Genomic DNA, 21,015 nt, shown 5'->3' with positions numbered 1-21,015 from the left:
AAGCCACAATACTTCGGGGGTTGAGCCCTTGAGTAAATGCGGCCCAATCATCCGCGACCCGGGGCAGGTCCATTCATTCCATCTGGAACCTCGATACGAACTTCCTAAGAATCTCATTATCCCTTTGCTTGACTTTGAAAAGGTCTGACTTCCTCATCTCAACATTGATGGCACCAACATAGGACTTTTCGAAAACATCTACAAGCATAGAAAATGAATCAATAGAAATCGGAGGCAAGTTGTGATAAATTGCTCCCTTGGACAATGTTTCCCCAAATTTTTCAACGAAACCGACTTGATCTCATCATCTTCCAGATCATTTCCCTTGATTGGGCATGTATAGGAGGTTACATGCTTATTTGGATATGTGTTCCCATTATACTTAGGAATGTAAGGCATTTGAAACCTCTTCGGGACCGGCTTCGCTTCCGAGCTCGGGGAAGGGGGGAGGCTTATGATGGTTTTTTTGAAAGTCGACCCCTTCAATATTGGGGTACTCTCAAGATCTTATCGACCCTGGAGTTATAAGTTTCCACCTTCTTATCATTGGCCTCTATATTTTTCTCGCTAGACTCCACCCGCTTTGGCAATGCTTCAAGCATCTTTATCACCTCGAAAGTTTCCCCGGGCCCGAATTCATCTGGTTCCAGGACAACTTGTTCATCCCTTCCGAGTATTTCCCCCGATCCGCTCGGGCTTGATCCTATTAGGGACGTGACTCTAGTTCTGTAAATGCGCTATTCTTGCTTGCTGAGCTTGCAATATTTCGAAAATCAACCACAAGCTAACCTCATCACCTTCCCCTTCGAGTGCATGTCGAGCCGATGTGGGTGCCCCGTAAATGCTATTTTCGGGGTCAGTTACAGATTGATGTTGATGGAAACCTGTGAGTTAGCATCAATCAGGTCGGCGACTGGGACACCATTAGGATCAACAGTAGGCACCTCATTGCTAGGTACCACGTTATTATTTTTGTCGTCGTGGCCTGACTCGACATCAACGTTCAAGTGAGCTTACTGAGAATTTGACATCCTTAGGTTAACCTGAAATCAAAACTTTAAATAATAGGTGTAAAATAAGGTGTGTTATGGAGATTTGTATCAAATCACCACTATTATCTTTATCTCCACGGTGAGCGCCAAACTGTTTACCTTTAAAAATGAGTAATAATTAAATTTGTACACGGTTTAAAGGATACATGATTTAATTCAATATGAATGATCTGAGAATAGCAAATAATTAGATTAAAGGGAGAATGAACGATCAAATCAATCGTAATGGAACAATCAAGCCCGGTCTTAAGTTGAACACTAAAATCCAACCTCAATCGAACCCTCGATATGGGCTCGGTTGAAATTAAAGAAGAGAGTAACTGAAGAACACTTTGAATAATATTTAGAAGACAAAAACGAACTTTTATTGCTTTGATATGCATGTCAACAGCGTTTTAGAATGACAATTTTTTCCCTTTATATAGTAGGGGAATTTCAATCCTAGTACAAGTATAAATAAAGTAAAAATATTTTTTCCCCGGTAAATATCGATCCCCAGTTGATATTGGATGATATTTGCACCTTAATATCCAGTTGAGAGTGAATATTAAGGCTCCCTACTTGTAATACTCAACCATTTACTTTTTCCGTGGTCTCGAAAACGAACCTGGCCCAGATCCATTATTTAGTCGCACTCGATGCCAGTTACATCATTCATCCCTCTTGAGCTCCGATATGAGGGACCTTTCAGCTTCGCTTGAAGTTGCATTAGATCGTGCTTCCTCTCGTCTCTTTAGTAGGGAATCAAGAGTAATATTGTTCCCGATTTTACCCGTACACACATATGTCACTTATCAATATACTATGTTCCTTCAATGTGCTTTAGAACCTTCTTTCTTCTAAATCTTCTATATTATAACTAGGATCTGAAATAATTTCCCAATTCTATGTGTTGGTTGCATAAAATCTATATAGTCTAAATTCTGAATATTAAGGTCCACCGAAGGAAAGTTTTGAAACGATGCACATGTCTGATTTAGATATTATTTGGGCATGAAATATACTAGTTTGACTATAAGTATTTGTAAATACTGAACTTCGCATATTTGAATTTCAAATTGTTAAAGAATAAATGTAGTCATATTCCTTGTACTATACATAGATAGTATAATTATGGGGATTGATAATTAATCTATAGGATTTTTCTCTTTATTTCTTTCCATAGTTAGGGATTTCCTGTATGGCCTCTTTATTCCTTTCCATAGTTAGGACTCCATGTACATCAATATGTGTTTGTTAGTCAATGGAATAGAATATCATTTTTTTCTCCCATACCTTGTTTATTACATGGTATTAGAGCCACTAAGGCTCAAAACCTTTCTCGAAAAATCGAATCCCTTATCTGTATTAGGAGAAAGGGTTCAATCTCATTTTGGGTCACCCTTGGGAGTGACTGTTTGCCTCACATCCACTATATTAGGAGGTGGAAAAGGATTTTTGTCCTAGAGATAGCATCTCCGGCGACTACGTTGTCAGAGTGTGATCTTACGTGCCATTTGAAGTTTGCGAGTGTTCACCAAACGTTGACGCGTGGATTGTCAGCAACAATACTTGTTCGACAGTCCATATTTATCTTCTTGATTCTGGTGATTCTTGGTATTACTCTGGTAATTTAGTTTATTTGGAGAGATCTGTGGCTCATTTTTGTCGGCCTACACTTTGGCTTTGTCTTCCATTTCTGTTCACAATTTACTTTAACCAAGTTTACGTGCCTCAAAATTTGAAATTTCAGTTCTATTAAATTTTGAGGGGACTTCTGTATATTGGACTTCTTCTTTTTTGGGTTACAGTGGTACTTCTATTTTTTGGTTGTGGTCAGATTTGGTGAAGATCCTTTTGTTTACTGATTTGTGAACTGTTATTATTATTATTGTTGTTGCTGGAATTCGATTGGTTTTGTCAATATACAGCTGGATAGATAACTCACGACTAGTATGGCTATGGATCCTAGTCCATCAATTTTAGTTTCAAATAAGTTTATAAAATTCCTTCAATGTCATAAATCAATTATGAAATCTTCTTCAGTTACTGTTTTTACTAGGTTAGATAAAATATGTCTTATCACATCTTCAAATAAATGGGTGATTGATTCAGGTGCCATAAATTACATGACAGGTAATCTAAATATTTTTTCTAGCTTTCGCTCACAGAAAGAACCCTCTCCAGCTATGGTAGCTGATGGATCAACTTATAGTAGTGTTGGATTTGAGGTTGTTAAAGCAACTTCCTCTATTACCCTGTCATTTTTATTAAGTTTACCCAACTTGGACTTTAATTTGATTTCCGTTGGTAAAATCACCAGAGACCTTAATTGTTGTATCGCGTTCTTTCCCAATCATTGTCTGTTTCTAGATTTTACAATGAAGCAAGTTATTGGTAAATGATATTTATCTGGTGATCTCTACATCATTGATGAAATTGAGCCACTGCCTGCTGCATGCTCCTGTGTTGTGTCTCCTTTTGAAGCACATTGTCGATTAGGACGTCCCTCTCTACCTTTGTTGAAGAAGCTCTATCCTCAGTTTCAGAATATTTCTTCATTGAATTGTGAGTAATGTTAATTCGCAAAACACCATCGCATCTCACTAGGTCTAAGGGTTAATAAGCAAGTTGAGTCAGCTTTAAGCTAGTCCATTCTGATGTTTGGGGACCATGTCCTGTTGTTTCCAAAACTATGCATAAGTATTTTGTCACTTATGTAGATAATTTTTCTTGAATGACTTGGATTTACTTTATGAAGAGCCACTCTTAAGTGTTTACTCACTTTTCTGCCTTTTTGTTGAAATTAAAACTTAATTCAATGCTTTAGTGCGTATTCTGAGGAGTGATAACACTAAAGAATATGTGTCAGAGTTATTTCGGTTCTACACAAGACAACATGGTATACTACATCAGTCTTCACGTGTTGATACACCCTCTCAAAATGGAGTTGCTGAGAGGAAGAATAGGCATCTGCTTGATACAACTCGGACACTTTTGTTCCAAATGAAGTTTCCTAAACAGTTATGGGCTGATGCGGTCTCCACAACTTATTTTTTAATTAATCGCATGACATCTAGTGTTCTTGGTGGTGATATGCCTTACAGTTTTCTCTTCCCAAACAAATCAATATTTCTAGTGGAACCTAATGTATTTGGATGTATATGTTGTAAGCACGTGATTTTTGTCTCACACGAATTACTCCAAAAGAATTCCCAAAATTAGGTCTTTTCTTTAATTATGTGTTATTCTAGGAATTACTGTGCGATTTTCCTGATTGTTTGCATAGATTTGTGGGCATGTTTAATTTTATTAATGCATTAAAAATACAAAAATATAGCATTGACATTTAAGATTTAATTTTTACATTTTCTGGAATTAATTAATAATTAGGTGTTTTACAAAAATGAAAATTCAAAAAAAATAATAACATATTTTTGTAATTTTAGTCAAATTGTGTGATTTTCTTTTAATTTGGCATTTAAGTATTTGTGATAATTCAGAACTTAAGAGATTGTTAAAAACAGAAACTTAAGGGTAATATTGGGAATTGTTTAATAAAAAGGGTATTCACCTAATTGAGAAGCTTTTCAATAGTGGTAGGGTTAGAATTACACTAGCTAGTTTAAGTGGACAATTAAGAAATAAAAATCTGAAAATGATAATGGGAATGACACTAATTGATTAATTTAGAGAAAATAAGTTAGTGGGGATAATTAAAATAAAGGAAGGGACACTAGTAATGGGGATGACATTAATTGAGTGCCTATAAGAAGGGACATTCTGAAGAGGAGAAGAAAAAAAAGAAGGGGGCGGAGAAAGCGGTATACACTCGATATACACTCTGGATACACTGGATATACAGGGGCAGAATTCATTTTGGAGAGAATAAAAAAGATAGAACCAAATTTTCTGAAATATTGAGAGCGGAAGAACACCAGAGAGAGTTCAAATCTAGAAAGAGAAAACAAAGAGAGATTTCCGGACTATTTTTCTTCTCCATTTTTACTGGTTTTCTCCGTGTTGCTGGGATTTCTGGATTGAGGTGTTGAAGCTACTGTGTTGAGCTTTCTGCTGTTGTATTTTGCTGTTTGTTGTTGCTGATTGCTTACCCCATTTTTCTGTTCTACATACCAGGTACATATCTTGAAACTCGATGTATGAAAATATCCAGTTGAAAATGAATGAAGTGGAGGCCTATTGTTGTTGAAGTGGAGGCCTATTGAAAAATTGTGCATAACCCTTTGTAATTTTCTCTCTCTTATTTCTCTCTCTAAAAGTCAATGGCGAATCCAAATTGTGCATATCCTTTGCAACTGACCTATATATCTATATAACAGAATTACGCCTACGGAAAGTGATTTTTTTAGGATTGACGAATCAGAGTCAATCCCATTTTTTTTCTTTCTTTTTGAATAGTTCATAAAAAATAAAATAATCACTTTTGATGTTTTGGTTAGGTCCATGGTGATATCTGTCAAGTCAATAGTTACATGTGAGCTAATTCAAATAATTTATTAGGCACTCATAGTTGATAAAATTTTTGTTTGAAATCACTGTTAATGGAAGAGATATTAGCTGGGACTCGTTTTCACGAAAAGCTAAAGAAGCTTAATTAATCCCTTCATGAAGTAGTTGTTCTCACCGATATGTAAAGGGTATGCATCTGGAATTGTAATTCACATACGATGGCTTGAGTTGTACGGAGCAGGGGTGTGAATTTTGTTGAAGTGTGATTCGAAATACACGTCTGTGCTAAGATTCTTTCTTTTGGATTATTAAATTACCACTTCATTGGAAAATTAATATTGTTATATGTTGAGTGGATCGAATTAGTTGTGTCATAGGTATTTAGCATTATCCATTTCACGAGTTCATGTGCTCATTTACAATGTTGAAGAGAATTTATCATTCTGTGCATCAGAATTTCTTTTGGATAGTCTCGGGAGTATTTGACTTGGTTTAGGTGGATTTTATAAGTTCTTGTCAAGGTAGTGCATCGTAGAATTGCATAAGTCTTAATCGGCTTTTCTTATATTTTAATGCATTTTCTTTTACTCCATCTATTATTTAATATTTGATATTAACATTGTGATTGTGGACACGTTCGCGTGACATGATTACAATTCTAAAAACTAATTCGGAGTATGCGTTCGCGCAACTTCGAGCAAACCTTCTTAATAGTAGAACGGGGTTTCGTAGGGTATTAATTAAATTAGCTCATATAGTCTGAGGTGCGTCGTATACCATTTAATCATACAAAATGACAAGTGTTTAGAGTTTGCTTTAGATACGCGCAACTCTGGCCAAATCTTTTCATATATAATAATAAAGTGTTATTAATTGTGGACACGTTCGCGTGACATGATTTTTGACGCGCCAAAGGGAAAGAGTATACGTACGCGTAACTCGATCCTTTAACTACGAATAATCAAGTAATTTAAAAGCGGTAAAGGATAAATACACATAGGGTCCAAAGTTAGTAATTAAATAATTTCAATAAGCCAAGTATGATCAAAGCGACCGTGCTAGAATCACGGAACTCGGGAATGCCTAACACCTTCTCCCGGGTTAACATAATTCCTTACCCGAATTTCTGGTTCGCGGACTGTTAAACAGAGTCAACCTTCCTTGATTCGGGATTTTAACCGGTGACTTGGGACATCATAAATTATCCCAAGTGGCGACTCTGATTTTTAATAAATAAACAATCCCGTTTCGATTGTCTTTTAATTGGAAAAACTCCCCTATATTTATACCCTTCCGGGGGTGTAGGTAAAAAGGAGGTGTGACACATGTTATGTTCGAGATGTTCGTCCATCTGTTACCAAGTTGGATCCCAAGGCGTTAAAGTGTATTTTCTTGGGCTATTCTCGCCTCCAGAAAGGGTTTCGATGTTATTCTACTGAGCTTGGAAAATATTTGGTGTCAACTGATGTGGTATTTTCAGAGACTACACCATTCTTCTATGCACCTCCCATTTCTACAAGCTAGGGGGAGGAAGATGAGTGGCTAGTATATAAGACTCATGCTTTGACAGAACAACCAGATGATGTTTCTCCTTTACCTTGTTCTTCTATTGAGCACCAATCGACTACGTGCCTTCAGCACCTGATCCGACTGTGTTAGCAAGACAACCAATTGTTCAAGTTTATTTGAAGAGGCGAGAGTCGAATGATACATGTCCTACAACAGTTCCTTTGTCACCTAATCCTCCTATGCCTGGCCCTACAGAAAAACTTGACCTTCCTATTGCTCTTTGCAAAGGTATACGTACTTGCAAATCCACATATTGTATTGTTAATTTTGTTTCCTATGACCACTTATCTTCTACATCAAGATCTATGATTGTTTTTCTAGACTCCATCTCGGTACCCAAAACAGTGAAGGAGGCTTTGAATCATCCTTGATGGTCTGACATAATGCTAGAGGAAATACATACCTTAGAGGATAACCACACATGTGATTTGGTAGATTTACCCAAGGGAAAGAAACCAGTAGGATGTAAGTGGGTCTTCACAGTTAAAGTTAATCCAGATGGTTATATGGCAAGACTTAAGGCTAGACTTCTAGCTAAAGGGTATGCTCAAACTTATGGGGTGGATTATTCCGACACTTTTTCCCCGGTTGCCAAACTCACTTCTGTCCGCTTATTTATTTCTTTAGATATTTCCAAATATTGGCCTTTACATCAGTTGGATATCAAGAATGTGTTCCTTCATGGTGATCTTCAGGAGGAAGTGTATATAGGGAAATCACCCGACTTTGTTGCTCAGGGGGAGCATGAGAAAGTCTGTCATTTGAAGAAGTATTTGTATGGATTGAAGCAGAGTCCTCGAGCTTGGTTTGGCAAGTTCAGCGAGATAGTTTAGGAGTTTGGGCTGAAAATGAGTAATCACTCCGTCTTCTATCGGCAATCAACAACTGGCATTATTCTCCTGTTGTATATATGACGATATTTTTATCACAGGAAGAGATCACGAGGATCTCTTCCCTCAAATCTTTCCTACATACTAAGTTTCATACAAAGACTTGGGCATGTTGAAATACTTTTTGGGAGTAGAAATAAGTAGAAGCAAGAAGAGAATTCTTTTGTCTCAGAGAAAGTACATTATTGACTTGCTTGCAGAAACGGAAAAGTTGGCAGCTAAACACTGCAGTACTCCAATGGTTCTTGATGCGCACCTTATGAAAGATGATAGTGGTTCTTATGATGATCCAGAGAGATACATGAGGTTAGTTGGAAAATTAAACTACCTCACTGTGACTAATCCAGATATTGCTTTTGCGGTAAGTGTTGTTATCCAGTTCATGTCCGTACCAACTGTCAAACATTTGGAAGCTTTGGAACATATTTTATGTTACTTGAAAGAAGCTCCTGGACTTGGCGTATTATATAGCAATCACGGTCATACCCATATTGAGTGTTTGAAGATGTTGACTGGGCTGGATCCAAAATTGGTAGAAGATCTACTACAAGCTTTTGTGTCATTGTTGAAGGGAACCTGGTATCGTGGAGGAGTAGGAAGCAAACTGTTGTATCTCGATCCAGTGCAGAATTTGAGTAGTGTTGTATCTCGATCCAGTGCAGAATCTGAGTACAAAGCTATGTCAGAATCTACGTGTGAGATTATGTGGATATATCATCTTTTGATTGAAATTGTGTTGGAGCATCCAATACCAGCAAAACTCTGGTACGACAATCAAGCTACTCTTCATATTGCGTCAAATCCGATGTATCATGAAAGAACTAAGCATATTGAAGTTGACTATCATTTTATTCGCAAGAAGATTCAGTAAAACCTGATCTCCACTGGCTACGTGAAAACAGGAGAGCAACCAACCGATTTATTCACAAAGGCGTTAAAATGGAACTCGGGTGGATTATATTTACAACAAGCTAGGCATGATCAATATCTATGCTCCAGTTTGATGGGGAGTGTTAAAAATGAACGTAGTCATATTCATATACTATACATAGATAGTATAATTACATGGATTGATAATTAATCTGTAGGATTTTCCTCTTTATTTCTTTCCATAGTTAGGGATTCCCTATGTAGACTCTTTATTCCTTTCCATAGTTTGGACTCCATGTACAACTATATATGTTTGTCACCCCATAGAATAAAATATCGGTTTATTCTCACATACCTTGTTTATTACACAAACAAAATATTGATATATTGGTTCGAAGGTGCATTCAAAGTGAAATATTGGTTTTTCACTCGCAAATCTTCATAGGCGTCTGGACAATACCCGATTTGAAGTTGAAAAAAAGTAATTGAAGTTAGAAATTGGAAAAAGGAAATTTGTAAGGGCAGTTATGTTCAGACACGGACTTCACTTGGAAATCATTAAAATGCTGGATAATTCACGCCTGTATAGGAAGTCCATTTTTTGGAATGAGCATGTTGTTGGATATTTGATCGGGGTATCGGGTCGCTCCATGAGGACTGGCCCAACCCATTTGGAAAAGAAAGAATTTTAGAAGAGATAGAGTTTAAAATAACCTCTTTAAAGAGAGGTTACTACACGTTTAAGTGTAGTGGACTCTTCAAAGTGGTTACTACACGTTTAAGTGTAGTGGTCCCTCTCCATATAAACATACTTTCTTCTTTTCTGAAAGACGATAGAGACAAAAAAGTAAGAGTGAGATCAAAAATCTCTTCTCAATCAATACAAGAAGATATTTAGTTCGTGAAATTCTAACTTTGTTTCCAAGAGATTCAAAGTTCGACTTGGGGCAATTCTTTTGATGGTGAATTCAACAATTCTTCCGCTGCGTTGATAGGTATACTAATATTGTTCTCGCCCCGCGATTATTTTCATTACAATTTACATCACTATAATCGTTAAAATTTCATATGGTGAATTTCAGCAACTCTAATGAAAAAAGAGTGAATACCCTTAAACAGAATGAAAGGAAAATCACAAAGCCGAAGAAAATGATTATTCATATATTGCAAGAGTAACAGATTCTGTATCCTAGTCCTACATACAATAATACAGCTTACAACAACAACTACTGCGCCTCAGTCCCAAATGAGTTGGGGATTTCAACAGAGCAGAGGGGATTCCTGAGGTCTTCTTAAACAAAATTTTTGCAGGAAAAAAAGTTTATTTTATATACATTCCATGACCATAGGAAATAGGAAGACATTTAAAAACAAGAAACAGAATATCTCATCTAACAAAATGCAAATTATGCACATCAAGTCACAGATGCAATCAACGGAATCCCCTTGATCCTCTGGATTGATAGAGTTCAAGCCTGCTTTTGGATTCATGCAACAATGTCTCCACCTTTTCATCTTGGTTCAAGTATGCCTGCTTCGACGCCCATTCTAGCACTGAAAGCACCTCGGATTGAGCTAGCTCATCACTATCAGGGACGTGCAATGCAATGTAACATAACAGAAGTAATGCAGAACTCTGAACTATTTTTTCACCAAGGAAAACAAGTTGAATCAAATGCTTTGCCCCTCCCATGCTTACGATCGCTTTGCAATGATCCATGTGAAGGTAGTTATCATTGCACGCAAATTTTGCGAGTGCAGTGGCTGCTTCGTTTGAAATCTCTGCTTCTCGTTCATCGAGCAGCTTTACTAATGGGCTAATCATCGTCGTCTCTGTAACTCGAAAAGTCCTAGCCAAATTCCCAATAGCTCTAATGCACGGAATAAGCAGATTTAAATCTTCTTTTTGGATGATTCTCACAAGTTGATCAACAAGAGCTTTGCAAGCGGGCGAATTAGGCTTGAATGCTGACTTTCTCAAATCAGAATCTTGCTCCGCCACAGCTGTGATTTCCTTTACTGCCATAGCTGAATTGTACTGAATATCTTCAGTCCCATTCTCTAACAGCACTGCAAAGCAAAGCAGTGCTCTTGATTCAGTAATGCTACGGCAAATAGATGAATTTCCCTTGGCTAGTTTCCATAGAGCTCTTGCAGCCATTGCCTTCATATAATCCTTAGTAACAGACTCCTCGAGTTCTCGCCCTTTACTACTTACCCCTGTAGTAGAAACACTGTGCTGATGGTGATGGTTTACATCATCATTATTATCATTCACCTTGTGCACACTAGTCACACTACCCCTATTATTATTATTACTAGCAAAAACGACAGCATGAATCGACGTGGCTTTGCTAGCTATAGCATACTTGCTATGCTCCTGGACTGTCTCAAAGGCGAGATGGCTAACAAGTAATCTAATTATATTATGCTGATGAAAGAGATCCTGACATTTTGGGTAATTTGCAGAAAGTTCAGAAACTGCCCAAGCCACTACAGCCTGAACTTTCATTGAACCTTCTTTGAGGATTTTCACAAACACTGAGCATACACCAAGATGCACCATGTGTTCGACGCTTTCAATGTCACGTCCTAATAGTCCAATTGCCTTTGCAGCATTCTCCTGACCTTCCAATTTTCCTTCTTTCAATAATTTCAACAATGGTCCAACTCCACCTTCTTCAACGATCAATTTTCCATTCCGATGATTGTCCTTAGCTAGTGAAGTCAATGATGCAGCAGCTTCAGATCGATCATTGACCGAACCAGTATATAAAATCGCTATAAGTTCCCAAATAAAACACAATATAGGTTCATTAGCGGCAATAGGAGGAAGGCCCAAATACTCATCTCCGCTTTCTGTGGCGGAGACACGGAGGAGCCACGAAACATTAACTATGGAATTCTCTAGCTGTGAAGACAGGTTGCGGAAAGATGCAGACGGGATGATGGTAAATACGCGCTGCATTAGTCCCTGAGCGCAACATTTGGTAACGATAGATATAGCCATTTCCAGGGCTTGTTCAGTGTCGTCAATGATACGCCTCGTGGGGCGTTGGTAGAGATCGTTGCTGGCTCGTGCTGCTTGACGAAGCAGCACGACCAGCCTCTCTGTTTTGGACTTGAGCTCAGCACATTCTTGCTTGAATGAAGTTGCGACATCAGCTGCCTGAGTCACTTGATCTGCCAATTGGATTGGCTTTGCCAGGATTTGCTTCACTATATCCGCCATCAACACTTTGTCACTGCAGTGAAATCTTTTCTTATTCTAAGGGAAGTCAACAATTTGTATATATTCAATTAAATCCTCTTGGCCTCACGTAGCCAAGAAATAATGCCTAAAAAGGCTGTGACAAAGTAGATCTTTGATGTAAATTTTGTTTTGCTGTACTATCAAATGAACAAAGAGATCAAGATTGTAGGGAGAGAAACAAAGATGACTTTGACTTGGGTTTTGTGAGTATAGAATATAGTAGATGTTTAACAATGGAAGAGTTGGTTTTTGGTGACTGACTTTGAGAGTCAATTGGTTTATTAAATTAAATAATATTGGCTTGTGTTGTTCTAATTCGTTAATTCTGATTCTATTCGATACAACTACCAGTTTGATTTTTCTTGGTCTTAAAATTTATACGTATCTTGTTTAATAATTTATCATCCGAGTTGTTGCCATCCTAACTACCTCTCACACATGGCCGCACGCTACAAGACAAGAAGAGAGGAACCTTTGCGGATGGACCTCTTTGCCCGCCTCAAAACGCAAATATTAGGGGGAAAAAAATGACTATATACATTTTGTATATTATATACAAAAATTATATAAGTTTTATATAGTTTTCGGTTATCAATCGTAAATAGTTTCTGACGCGGGCTAAAAGTAATAATACCTCCAAATATTAGTGGTTTTGAAATATTTGAAGTTAAAAAAATGATTTATTACCTTTTTGAAAAAAAAATAAATTGCCATGACTGTTAATTTATGGAGCGTTACTCAAGTGACATATAGTTAAGAGAGATAAAGGGTGGTTTGCACAAAATTATCGTGATTAGGGCTATTAAATATTTTTTTTAAGGGATGTGCAAACATCTTAAAAGGACAAAAAACTATGAATCTAATAAGATTTTAAATATGGGTGTTCAAATTATTATTGTATCAGTTACTTCATCTGTTCTAATATTTTTGACGGATTTGATTGGATGCAAAGTTAAAGAAAAAAGACTTTTGAAACTTATGGTTTAAAATATGCTATAAATATTTTTGTAGGTATGAATCATCATAAAGGATAAAATAAAAAGTTTAAACACCAATTATTATTAAATATATAAAGGTAACATTCTCTTCAGAAACAAATTAAAAAGAAAAGTGAGTCACAAAAATAAAGTAATATTGGAGCTTCAACCCAGTTACAACTTTCATGAACTTTTTAACATTCATCCCAAATATTAGTTATTTTACAAATTAAATTTATTTTAAAATATTTGACGCTTTATAGAAAAGAAAACGCATTTATTATTTTTTAAGATCCACCCTTACTGCTCAAATTAGTGAAATATTAATTAAGTGCGACATTTTAAATATGAGATAAACGGTATTTCAAACAAATACTCTTAAGGTTAAATTAAGTTGCTAAATGTCTTTTTCAAAAGGTTTGAATTTTTTATAAAAGATAAATAATATGAACATTATTAGGGTCATTCACTGCTTCTCTTAAATTTATTTTTAAATGAATTGCAAAAGTTAAGGTTCCTTGAAATTTAACGATAACCAAAACAAAACAAAAAAATTTGTAATAAAACAATAAAAGTTGAAGAACAATATTACAGAGAAAGAGAGAGAGAATTTTTATTGAATTTTGGGATGATTTACAATGGGGTAAGACCTCTCTATTTATAGGGAAAAAATGACTTAACCACAAAGTAAAATTCTCTACAAGATAGACATTCACTCTAAATAGAATTCTATTCATAACACTCCCCCTTGAATGTCTACTCAATAAGTAATGTGCCTCGATAAAACCTTAACTAAAATAAAACCCAATAGGGAAAAAAATTCTAGAAAAGAAAAAAGAGTACACATATCTAACAATACACCTTTTGGTTGCCTCGTTAAAAACCTTGTAAGGAAAACCCAGTGGGACAAAATTTTGTAAGGAAAAAAGAGTGCAACGCGCATTAAACTCCCCCTGATGAGAGCAACATTTCACATCCTTGAGCCTTCGCATCCCAATCTTGTATATTAGCTTCTTGAAAGTTGACGTCGGTAGAGATTTTGCGAACAAATCAACCATATTATCACTTGAACGAATCTGTTGCACATTGATATCACCATTCTTTTGAAGATCATGTGTGAAAAATAACTTTGGTGAAATGTGTTTTGTCCTATCTCCTTTTATGAATCCTCTCTTCAATTGAGCTATGCATGCTGCATTGTCTTCATACAAAATCGTGGGTAGTTTGTCACATTTCAAACCACATTTATCTCGAATAAGACGTATTATAGACCTCAACCATACACACTCTTGACTTGCTTCATGAATAGCAATTATCTCAGCATGATTAGATGAAGTAGCCGCAATTGATTGCTTAGTCGATCGCCAAGATATGACAGTGCCTCCACAGGTAAACACATAACCTGTTTGAGATCGAACCTTGTGTGGGTTATAAATACCCAGCATCAGCATAACCAACAAGATCAGAATTGCAATTATTGACATAAAATAAGCCTATATCGATAGTCCCTTTTAGATACCACAATATGTGCTTGATTCCATTCCAATGTCTCATTGTAGGAGCAGAGCTATATCTTGCTAAGACATTAACTGAAAAAGTTATGTCAGGCCTTGTAGTATTAACAAGATACATTAGTGCACCAATTGCACTAAGATATGGTACTTCAGGACCAAGTAGCTTTTCATTCTCTTCTTGAGGTCGGAATGGATCCTTATTCACATCAAGTGATCGAACAACCATCGGAGTACTTAATGGATGTGCTCCATCCATGTAAAACTGTTTCAATACATTTTCTATGTAGGCAGATTGATGAACAAAAATTCCATTTACCAAATGTTTAATTTGCAAACCAAGACATAATTTTGTCTTTCCGAGATCTTTCATCTCGAGTTCCTTTTTTAAATAATCAATTGCCTTTTGGAGTTCTATAGGAGTTCCAATAAGGTTTATGTCATCAACATATACGGCAAGTACAACAAATTCCGATGTTGTTTTCTTTATAAAAACACATGGGCAAATGGCATCATTTATATAGCCTTCTTTTAATAAATACTCACTAAGACGATTATACCACATTCGTCCTAATTGCTTTAGACCATACAACGATCTTTGCAATTTGATTGAAAACATTTTCCGGGACTTTGAATTATTTGTTTTAGGCATTTTAAATCCCTCAGGAATTTTCATGTATATCTCATTATCAAGTGAGCCATAAAGGTAGGCGGTAACCACATCTATTAAATGCATGTCAAGCTTTTCATGGACAACAAAACTAATGAGATAACGGAAAGTTATAGCATCCATAACGGGTGAATATGTCTCTTCATAATCGACACCAGGCCTTTGTGAAAATCCTTGTGCAACAAGGCGTGCCTTATATCTTTGTACCTCGTTTTTCTCATTTCTCTTGCGTACAAAGACCCATTTATAGCCAACAGGCTTAACACCATTAGGTGTCTGGACTACAGGCCCAAAAACTTCACGTTTTGCAAGTGAATTTAACTCTGATTGGATTGCTTCTTGCCATTTTGGCTAATCAAGTCTTTGTCGACATTCTCCAACAGATTGAGGTTCAAGATCCTCACTTTCTTGTATAATGCTAGATGCAACATTATATGCAAAGACATAATCCACCACTATATCCACTCGATTTAAATTTGTCTCAATATTGATTGGATTTATTGATAGTTCCTTATTTTCTTGAGTCTTGGGCTCAGTGGATTCCTCATGAATCTCAGAATTTATTAGATTATGGATTTCTTCATGAGATTCTTTCGTAGTGTCATTTTGATCATTTGTTTTCCTTTTTCTAGGATTTCGATCTTTGGAACCTAATCGTCTGCCATGTTTTAGGCGTGCTTTTGACTCATTAGCTATGACACTAGAAGATTGTCCAACAGGGACATCAATACGGATTAGAACATTCTCTGCAGGGATATGTGATTTTGTTATTCTTTTCAAATCCGTAAATGCATCTGGCATTTAATTTTCTATTCTCTGCAAATGGATAATCTTTTGCACCTCTTTTCATAAATAGAAGCAAGTGGATCAAGATGAGATAATGATGGATTTTTCCACAAAATTTTCCGTTTGGTTTCACCAACTTCTCCCCCTAATTTTGGGAAAAGTGTCTCATCGAATCAACAGTCTGCAAATCGAGCAGTGAATAAATCCCCCGTTAATGTTTCAAGATAGAGAATAATGGAACGCGATTCAAACCCAACATATATTCCTAACCTTCTTTGGGGACCCATTTTGGTGCGATATGGCGGTGCTACAGGCACATATACTTCGCATCCAAAAATTCTTAAATGGGATATATTAGGTTCATGACCCAAAACTAATTGCAATGGGGAATATTTATGATAATTTGTCGGTCTAAGACGAACTAGCATTACTTCATGCAAAATGGCGTGACCCCAAACAGAAGTGGGCAGCCTCGTTTTCATGAGTAACTGTCTTGCTATCAATTGCAGACGTTTAAGTAAAGACTCTGCAAGACCATTTTGAGTGTGAACATGAGCTACATGATGTTCCACTTTTATCCCAATTGATTAGCAATAATCATTAAATGCTTGGGATGAAAACTCAACAGAATTATCAAGTTTAATAGACTTAATTGGATTATCGGGAAATTGTGCCCGTAATCGAATTATTTGTGCCATTAATTTTGCAAACGCGAGGTTGCGAGATGACAATAGGTACACATGGTCCCATCTAGAAGATGCGTCTATTAAGACCATAAAATATCTAAACGACCCACTAGGTGGGTGAATAGGTCCACAAATGTCCCCTTGTATACGTTCCAAAAATGTAGGACACTCAATTCCTACCTTTGTTGGTAATGGTCTAATAATTAACTTGCCTTAATAACAAGAAGTGCAAGAAAATTCATTATTTAAAAGAATCTTTAAATTCTTTAATGAATGCCCATTTGAGTTTTCTATAATTCGTCTCATCATAATTGATCTAGGGTGTTCCAATCGATCATGCCAAAGTACAAAAGTATTGGAATCAATAACCTTTTGGTTTACGGTAGAATGTGCCTCAATTGCACTAATTCTTGTCCAATACATGCCACAAAATAAAGATGAGAACTTCTCAATAACCCTCTTTTGGCCAGAGACATTCTTGGTAATGATGAGATATTTAAGATTATTCTCATCTATTGTCTCAATATGATATCTATTTTGGCGGATATCTTTAAAACTCAACAAGTTCCTCTTGGACTTGGAGGAGAACATTGCATTCTCTATGATAAGTATTGTTCCCTTAGGCAGAGTTATAGTAGCTCTCCAGAGCCTTCAATTAATTTACTACTACCAAAAATTGTAATAACATCTGCCTTACACATATTTAAATGAGAGAAATATTTCTTCTCTTTGAATATTGTATGTGTCGTACATGAATCAATTAAACAAATATTTTTACAATTGAACTTTGATCCAAGTTTGTTTTGTGAGATATCCATATTTGCTTCCTATTGTTTGACATACAAAAGAAATATATGAATAAATATTAGTATTTCAGAGATAAAAGAAAAGAAACTGATAATAGGTGAATTGGACTATAATTAGGCCCTAAAGAACCACCTTTTTGTATAGTTTTTATGGTAAAAAGTGATAACAAAATGCTCTGATTAGTGCTTTTCATGCTTTGCAGGCTATATACAATAAAATAAGTCTATGGAGTACTTTTGGGATCAATTACGGAGAAAACGAGGCCAATCTTGCAATATCCGCTAAGTGCACCATGCGAAGGCAGCAAAACCAGAACTAGAGATGGACTGCCACGGTCCCGGCGTAACCGCGGTCGGACCGCGGCAGAAGGCTGTTGCGAATTCTGAGAGGCTAGTTGGCCGCGGTCCTGGCGTAACCACGGTAGGACCTTGATAGGAAGCGGAAAATTGAGGGACTGAAGTGCAAAACACGGGATTTTTAACCCAAAACCCTATATTAAACAATAGAACTCGTCCAAGGGAGGCATGTAATGTTTTAGAATGTACTTTGGCAAGAGAAACAAGTGTGAGAGATCACCCAAAACATCATATTTTATTCTTCTCTTTATTTTTCTTGCAATTTTGATCATGAATATTTTCATAGTTTATTTACCCATTGTCATAAGTAGCTAAATCTTTTGTCTAGGGTTTTGATGGAACCTATTGAAGGATGAACTTCTTGATTATGTTAATATAGTTTGCGAGTTTAATCTCTATTTGTTAAACTACGTGTTTGTTGTAGTTAATTGACAAGATCCTCAATTAGTTGTGCCTAATTAGTGTGCATGACTCGGGAGAGAGTGCATATTTAGGTGATTGTTGAACAACATCACTCCCAAAGTATAAGAGAGATCTATAACTGCGGGTTTAAAGGCGGGATTAGGGATAACAAAGTCTTGGGTGCAATCTAAAGTGAACTGTAATAAACAAAGCCAGCTAGCGTATCTCGGGAGAGTGCGTCTAGTAAATTAACGTGATTACTCGGGAGAGATTCACGGTAAAAAGAGTGTTCATGGTTGATAGAGATGTGTTGATAAATCTATATGAAACATAAACAGAAGGGATTCCATCAATAGGGGAAATCACTACCTTAGAACCTTCTCATTATTGTTCACAACTTAAGCTTAATTAGTTTACAACTGTTTATTGACTTTCAATCTTAGTTATTAAATATACCATCAACTGTTATTCATAACGTTTGGGGAAGTTGATTCTAAAGAATTTAGTAAGTCCAACGAAAGTAATTGATAGTTTAATTCTCTGTGGATTCGAATCTGGGCATAAATACTCAAGTTATATTTGCAACGTACGCATTGTCCTTTTAGAAGGCATAGTTGGGCGTGATAAAATTTTGGCGTCGTTGCCGGGGAATTAACGGTGTTATCAATTACAATTGAAAGAAGTACAAAAATTCTTATTGTAGTCATTTTTTCTCTATACCAAATTTTTACATTGAAATTTTAACGTTTTTTGACTTGGTTGCACAGGTGCATGCCTAGAAACTCATCGAGATCTGGTGAAGTATTTGAAGTATTATCAGATCCCGAGAAAGTTTTCAAGGCCTTGAATCGGCTAATCGGAAAAATAAACAACAACTAACAACTGCACAATTTGAAACAGTCATGGGGGATCACGAGGAAAACCCAGCGGTACCAATAGTGCCAGAGGCTGCTCTCTATGACTGGGCACAACCCACAGCTGAAAATCTGTCCACATCCATTGTAGTTCCACAGATACAGGCTGAGTCATTCCAAATTACGAATAACATGCTGCACTTGTTGCAGAACAAGGGACTATTTTCGGGGTCGCAAGTCGAAGATCCTTAGCAGCACTTGAAGAACTTCCTCTCTATCTGCAAAACCCAAAGGCAGGCCAACGTAACTCCTGAAGTAATCAAGCTGTTATTGTTTCCATTCTCAGTGACAGGAGCTGCCTAGACTTGGCTAAATTCACTTCCCATAAATTCTATAACAACTTGGGATGAGTTAGTCAGGCAATTCCATAACAAGTTCTACCCACCCAATAAGACTGCCCAACAAATTGATGAAATTTTGAGTTTTAAATAGAGACCAATGGAGACACTGCATGAAATATGGGAGCGCTTTAAAGGGATGCTGGTTATATGCCCGCACCATGGTATTCCAGATCTGATGTTGGGGCAGCGGTTTTACATGGGATTGTCAGATAGCGTGAAGAACATTGTTGATGCTTCAGCTGGTGGAGCATTTTTGAGCAAAACATGGAGAGAAGGCCAGAGTCTGCTTGACAAGATGGCACAAAATTTGGGATGGACAACCAGGAATGCACCTATCACTCCAGTGGTTCACTCAGTGCCCTTAGATCCATCCAACTCTATGGCTGAAAATATGGCCACCTTATTGACACAGATGAGTATACTCACCAAAAAGGTGGAAGAGTCAGGGCAGAAACAGCAGGTACACATCGTAGATACTACCAATAGGGGTTTGTGCGCATCTTGCATTAGTCAGCCAATCGGTAACCAATGGAATGCAGAACATGATCATCACTACTACCCTGAAGACATGAATTATGTGTCTAATTATGGAGGCCAGAGACAAGGTGGTCAGAATTGGGCCCAGCAAAATTAGCAATACAGGCCAGTCCATCCACAGTTCAACAATGGAAACATGAGAGGTATGGGACCCCCTAACAATATGGCACCTTACCCAAGGCCACGTGGATATAATAATTAGTATCAACAGCATAGGTATCACCCTCCTCAGCAGCAACATGGTGGAAGGCAGAAAGATGGGTTTGCTAGACTTGAGGCAATGATGCAACAGGTTATTAGGTCTAATGCAAATATTAATGAGGGAGTGGATGCACATGATGCATCAATCAAGAATATTGAAGTGCAGGTTGGCCAAATTTCTATGTCTCTGAGCAATCGTCCTCATGGGACACTACCTACAGACACCCAGATAAATCCAAAAGATCAAGGCCCAAAGCAGCTGATGGCGGTAAGTCTACGTAATGGCAGAGATCTGGATGTAGAGCAAGAGAGAGCTCAAGAAACTAGACAAGCTGAGACACTTATACCAGTGCCCATTGAGTTGGATGAGTCAATAAAACTGACGGAGGTGCCAGTCCAGCCCGCCCAGGAAGAAAATAGTATCCATAATGCGACCGAGAAAGAAGTTGAGACAGTCCATGAACCAGTAGTTGATGTAGCAGCTAATAAGGATCAATCCCAGTTGATTGGGAAGAAGAGACCTCCTGCACCTTTCCCTCAGAGGCTGGCTAAGTATCAAAAGGAGGAACGATACAAGAAGTTCTTCGAAATGCTGAAACAAATCCAGATAAACATACCATTGATTGAAGCTTTGAAGGAGATGCCTGAGTATGCAAAAATGATGAAGGACTTGATGTCCCGAAAGTTTGATTTCCAAGACTTGGCCACAGTTACTCTTACTCAGACATGTAGTGCAGTGGTGAC

General features: G+C 37.0%; 1 protein-coding gene across 1 annotated transcript; it reads right to left on the bottom strand.

The window, feature by feature from the left end:
* Positions 1-10,008: 10,008 nt before the first annotated feature.
* Positions 10,009-12,419, bottom strand: LOC107760133 (uncharacterized). Its single transcript, XM_016578149.2, has one exon. The coding sequence runs from the start codon at positions 12,060-12,062 to the stop codon at positions 10,263-10,265; it is 1,800 nt and encodes a 599-aa protein (XP_016433635.2). The 5' UTR covers positions 12,063-12,419; the 3' UTR covers positions 10,009-10,262.
* Between the last annotated feature and the right edge of the window lie 8,596 nt (positions 12,420-21,015).

This window comes from Nicotiana tabacum, chromosome 3 (genome assembly GCF_000715075.1).
Source record: "Nicotiana tabacum cultivar K326 chromosome 3, ASM71507v2, whole genome shotgun sequence".
Classification (NCBI taxonomy): domain Eukaryota; kingdom Viridiplantae; phylum Streptophyta; class Magnoliopsida; order Solanales; family Solanaceae; genus Nicotiana; species Nicotiana tabacum.
This window is presented reverse-complemented; position numbering and strand designations above follow the sequence as displayed.